Below are 6,291 nucleotides of genomic sequence, written 5' to 3'. Positions count from 1 at the left end.
CATGTGGGGCAGATGTGTTTGGGAACACTTTCCCCAGGGACCCGGGCAGAGAGTCAGATGGGACTCTCAAGGGCTAGAAAATGCTTAAGACTCTGGAATGAGGATTCGCCAGACTTCTGAGATCTAATCTGGCAATTTATATACTATGTCTAGGCTAACATATTTTGGAAAAACTGTCTAGTGTTGGACTCACATATTAAATAATTTTGGTAGCCAACTTCTTTCCATGATTTGGCAATCAGAAATTTGGCAATCAGAACAGAGTGTCTCCAAAATTGCTACCACTGTTACCACAGAAGGTCCTTACACAGGCTGCAGGGTGCACGGTGTTCATCCTCTTTCCTCTTGGGTCCATGTGTGCCTCTTTTCAAAGAGAAGATTTGCATGGTCCTCCAATATCTACCCATGAGTTAAAGCTTTTTTCTTACCCAGGGTTCTCCGGAGAGCTGCCTTGACCTCCTTATTCCGCAAGCTGTAGATGATGGGGTTGAGCATGGAGGTCACCACTGTGTAGAAGAGAGCTAGGAGCTTATCTGTTCCTGGCGAATGGCTGGCCTTGGGCCTCAGGTAGGTGACAGACCCTGAGCCATAGAAGAGTGTCACTACAAGCAGGTGGGAAGAACAGGTGGACAAAGCTTTCCGGCGGCCTTCAGGTGACGGCATGATCAGCACGGCAGCTAGGATTCTGCCATAGGAAGCAACGATTAGTAGAAACGGGCTGGAAATGCAAAGAATGGCCACAACAAAGACCGCGGCCTCATTATGGGACGTGTCTCCGCAGGCAAGAGCCAGGATGGGGGGGAGGTCGCAAAAGAAGTGGTCTATTTCACAGGGGCCACAGAAGTTCAAGGAGAAAATATAGTTGGTCTGGCCCAAGCCCACCACGCAACCCACTGCCCAGGAAACCACGGCCAGCTGGGCACATAGCCCACGGCTCATTCGCGTTGCATAGTGCAGCGGGGAGCATATGGCCATGTAGCGGTCAAAAGCCATGGCTGCCAGAAGACAGCACTCACTGATGGCGAACAGCGTAAAGAAGAACATCTGCGTGGCACACCCCTCGCGGGAGATGCCCCGGGCCTCACTCACAAGGCTCTGCAGCATCTTGGGTATGACCGAGCATGTGTAGCCAATCTCCAAGAGAGACAGGTTGGCCAGGAAGAAGTACATGGGTGTGTGGAGCGTGGGGTTGGTGCAGATGGCCAGGGCTATGAGAGCATTGCCCGTCAGGGAGGCCAGGAACATGAGCAGGATCAGGGTGAACAGAAGCAAGCACTGCTCAGCGGCTGTAGAGAACTTGGCAAATGCAAAGTGCTTGACGGACTCGCCGCTGTCCTGCCACTGGGAACAGCTGAGGTTCATGACCTGGGGAAGGGGTCAGCAGGCAAGGATTTGTTCAGTGTAAACGCAAATCTCTCTGTTACCTTTAATGAGCGCTAGTAGGTCACACAGCTACGTTTCTTACCTGCAGGTCTAAAACTCAGAAAATTTGGAAATTACACTCACCCTCATGCCTTTACAACCAAATCCAACTGTGTTCACAACACCTGATCAAAAATACACCTGATCACCAAGCACGACGCTGAAAAAAATGAACTCCAGCTCATTTCTGTCTTCATCCAGGCCGTTAATCAGTTGTCAAATACTGTCAGACAAAGGTTCTCTGTACTGATCCTTCCTTTGTTTTCTCCATCTCTGGTGTCACCGAGTCCTTCACTCCTTCATTCAATACATGTTTACTGAGCACAGAGATTCAGTCCTTTCTGCTGCAGGTCCTGAGATTTAACAATGAAAAAAAAAAAACCCACTTCTTCCCAAATGTGACTTATTTAGTGAAATAAAGTAGAGATTAAATAGCTGTCCAATAAGTACATAATTGCTGTACTGCAATTAAAGCCCCTGTGTCCTGGGGCCCTGTGGGAAGAGCAACAGGAGCCCAGGTGTGAGGACCCGCACCCGTGCTCACACCACGTCTACACTGCATGCTGGGTTCACTGCATCGAGGCAACAGGCCTTTACCTGTGCTTCTTCTCATCTGCCAGCCTTTCCCCATCACAGGGTTCTTTGTGAAATGAAAATGACCACTGGCTTCAATTCAAACATCTTATTAATGTAATTCATGCAATTACATTGCATGATTGGCCCAGTGACTATCTACAGAAATATTTGCCCCTTAACCAGAGGCCTCCTGTGACCCTCCTACCAAATCATGCACACTGGCACCTTTAAGCGTGTGCCTTTCTTGCGCATTTCCTTTGTGCTGATTTTGTCGCAGGGACTTGACCTCTGCTTCCCTGACTGTCCACCCAGTGAAACGTCTGCTGCGTTCAGGCTGCAGGACGGCGTCTTCTCCTCTCTGGAAGCTTCTTCCTCACTCCTGCTCTGCCCCTTCCCCAGGGTGGGTGTGGACACATCCTTGCCTGTGTTCCCACCATCCCGTAACTCACATGCCTCCAAGGTTAACGGCTCATTTCTTCCTGAGGGGAGACTCAGACACAGACACAGAGCACAGAATTGTATTTATCGGGCGCCTTGGGGGCACAGTCAGTTAAGTGCCTGACTCTTTATTTACGCTCAGGTCATGATCTCACAGCTTGTGAAATTGAGCCCCGTTTTGGGCTCTGCACTGATAGTGAGGATCCTGCTTGGGGTTCTCGGTCTCTCTCTCTCTCTGACCCTCTCTTGCTCTCTCTCTCTCACACAATAAATAAATAAACATTTAAAAGAAAAGACTTGTATTTATTTACCTCTGCACACACCCACCACCCTTACCAATGAGGAAGTTCTTATGTAATGAGGAAAAGCTTGAACACACAGCTTTACTCTTCCACCCACAGGTGCTGAGTCTATTTTCTGAGGCTAGCTATGAAAGATCTCACCTCCTTCAAATGTCCCAAATGTGACAGTCGCCTTTCTCTCAATCTAGGAACATCAACTCCTGACAAAATAGCCCTCGTTTCTTTTGTGGACGTCTTGCACTTTGGGATCTTCTTTTGAAATGTCATCAACCACAATTCTAAAGCAGGTTTGCCATCCAAGGGGCAGGAGAGCAGGGAGGTCACACATCTCTTGGTCTGGACTCTATCTGCTCATTAACATCACTTGAGATCGTGTGTGTACATTTGTTTATAACACATCACTGTTTATCACACAGTGACGTGTGATGCTGACACATGTAACACAAAAGTGTGCTTTCTCAGGTTGTATGTTGTTATGAACAGACAAGTATATGAGGTGCATTCACAAAACCCTAGCATAAAAATGTGCATTCTTGGTTACACACATACACCCACACACAGAAGCACATACCTTCCAATCCATACCAAGTAGCATAGTAATCAAGAGTGTTTCAGAGCTATTCTATCTGGGTTCAAATCCTCATACAGCCATCTAGGGCTGGGTCAAAGTCAACATTTACCGAAATTATCTGTTTCTCAGTGTTCCCATTTTAAAAAGGAGGTGACAGTGGTATGTCACTAATGGGGTTACTATGAGATTGAGTTAATTCCCATGAAAGCACTTGGAAAGTGGTTCAGTGCACAGTAAGCATTAGCATAGCAGCGGCTGTGTCCACATACACTGTGGCGTTGGTCACCACAGATTTACCTTCACATACACTCCCTCTTGTGGGATTTTACATTCCAGCCCTGACCATTCCTCCTGCCTCCTCTTCACCCCCATGTCCTGTTTTGCTGCACACCTGCTGTGATGGAGAGAGGAACATCAGAGAAGGCACACAGGCATCCATACGCACACATCCGACACACACATCCATGCAAACACAAAAAGGCCTCCTGATGTTATGTCCTGAGAAAAAATACTTATGTTGTGGATCACTTTAATCTGTTAATTTGGTGTCCATTGAGCTTTGCAAAGGACCCAAAGTTAAGGATGGGAACAAGTGATCTGATTCAAAACTGGGAAATAAGAAATAATAAGTCTGCATAATGATAGGGGCTCCCACATCAAGTAGTCTATTACAATGTATCTACATGGATAGTAAAGAATTTATAAACATTTCCCTTGCATTGTCATTAATTTTAACATCTGTATTTCCCACGACGTCACACAATTCAGTGAAGCCTGAGGCAAAAAACAGACAATGGCTTACTTATCTTTGTTTTCACCCAAAAGATTTTCTTGAATTTCCTGACTCCTCAATGAGGGTCTATGCAGTTTTACTGCTTAGACAGAAAATTCCGCCTGTGGAGAAAGCGTCAACCCATTTGTCAGTTACACATGTGCACAGGCCTCTTAGCCCTCATATCTTCCTATATTGGGAAGACGGCAGTTTCCTGAGTGATGCCGAGAGCGCTTCCAGGCGGGAAGTCCCCAGCAGAGAAGGACAATATCTGACTCCTTCTCAAGCAGTGGCATCCTGATGGTTTCCTTTCCTAAATGACCAACCCTGTTCGGACGGCAGACAGGAAATGCCGAGCCTGTCTTGGGTCAGGGAGCCGGGCACACAGTGGGGCTGCTTGCGCAGACTAATGCATGCTATGGCAGCTGATACTTTAGGACTCACAGGATGGACAAAAAAAAAGTCATCCCGTGATAAGGACATTTTAAAACCTCACAAGTTCAGAGACAATTGGAGAAATGGGAAACAAGAGGTAGCAAAGGTCTGTGAGCATTTCTAAATATTTAAACAGACAAAGAATGGCACTCTGCCTAGAAATAAATACTAAATCATATAAAAATAAATGTCTAGGACGCACTGGAGGTGAGGATACAACCAAAGGCAGTCAGTCTCTTCTCCCTCCCTCCTGCCACTTGGCCTGATACTGAGACGGGTAAGATCTGATGTTTAAATCACACTCCCTGTTGTTTTCAGGGTTTACTCTGTTGGCCTTAGTCTGGGGACCCTGAGGTCCATGTAGTGGAGACCAGCTTCATGTACCCTGATCACTGCTGTGGAGACAGTGAGGAACTGGAAGCAGAAAGAGCCCCAAGCCAGTACGGCAGCGGAGTTTGAACGTCGCTTCTGTCTCTCACCTGACACATTTGCTTGACCTAAAGTTTCTGATTCATCATTTCCATGTAAAGGAAGGATGATGAATCCCTTCTCATCTTTCTTGATACGTTGTTTTGAGTTAAAAATGCAAACGTTGTAGAGGCAGACCATGAATGAAAAGTAAGAAATGGCCATTAAAATGCAATTTGTCAGGATCAAAACCTCTTGTCTTTTAAAACAATGAATGAACTCCTGGGACACTGTATGGAGTATTTTATATTATTATCATTCTCTATTGTTACATTATAATATATACAAAATAAATATATTATATGGCATATAACATATATATTATTTTCAGTCTATAAGAGTAACTAACCTATGAAGAGTCTGTGATCAAGCAAATGGCAACGTCATATAACCTAAAGATATAGAAGTTTTATGCCACAAAATAAATTCTATTCACAGATTCCTATTCAATGTAACCGGATTAAGTGGTCCTTGGACACTGGCAAGATTCTGAAGGTTACACCTTGACATGGACGTTCAGTGATGGTGGATGTATGAGAGAAACAGGGGGAAAATAAGGTAATTTTAATGCCCAGCCCTAAGAGCCGGGGCAAATTCTATAGAGTTCTGCTTTGGAAGGAACCCAGCACAAGCAATTCATTTGGGGTCATCTCCACATAGTTAGAAATACTCCTTGACCTGCTCATTCTCTCATTAATCTCTGTCTACATAACAAAATGTTTCTTTTCTCCTACCAACCAAAGGAAAACATGTTATACGTTATTAGACTTTGTATCTGAAACAGCAAAGTGCCTGGCATACAAGAAACACTCAGTAGATTTTCATTTCTAAAATGTCTAAATAGTAGATACAATTTATGTAAATGGCTCATTATGGACTATAGAAGTGGTTTCCCATTCCTTTCCACAATTTCTCCATAAGCGCTTCCTCGAGGACCTGATGAGGTGATGCCTTAACACAGCACAGCAGAAAGTATTTGTCATTTGATTGGTGTAACGTGTACAGGACAATCTAGATATTTCCTTCCCCAACAGTAAGAGGTATTTCTATTTCCTATGAAGTAATTAATTTAGAACAACTCATAGCAATTTTACGACAGGAATATGGAATCGGGTAGGCTATTACACTCTCCAGAGAAGGAGGAAATAGCTGATTAGATAGTGATCAGAACTGAAAATGCTGCAGGTGCTGGCTCTCTGTTCCCCACTCGAATCCACCGTCTCCTACAGCCTCTCTTCTTGAAACATCACTTATGCCACATACCTTTAATCATAATGTTCAAGGGAAAAGCTAGGTGGTGATGGCTT

General features: G+C 44.9%; 1 protein-coding gene across 1 annotated transcript; it reads right to left on the bottom strand.

The window, feature by feature from the left end:
• Positions 1–399: 399 nt before the first annotated feature.
• LOC120227688 (olfactory receptor 10C1-like) lies at positions 400–1,362 on the bottom strand. The gene has a single exon (XM_039225748.1). The coding sequence runs from the start codon at positions 1,360–1,362 to the stop codon at positions 400–402; it is 963 nt and encodes a 320-aa protein (XP_039081679.1).
• Positions 1,363–6,291: the final 4,929 nt, after the last annotated feature.

The sequence above is a fragment of the Hyaena hyaena genome, unplaced genomic scaffold, assembly GCF_003009895.1.
Source record: "Hyaena hyaena isolate Hyena2069 unplaced genomic scaffold, ASM300989v1 scaffold_2800, whole genome shotgun sequence".
NCBI lineage: Eukaryota > Metazoa > Chordata > Mammalia > Carnivora > Hyaenidae > Hyaena > Hyaena hyaena.
Note: the sequence above shows the minus strand (reverse complement) of the source record. Positions and strands in the feature narration are given on the sequence as shown.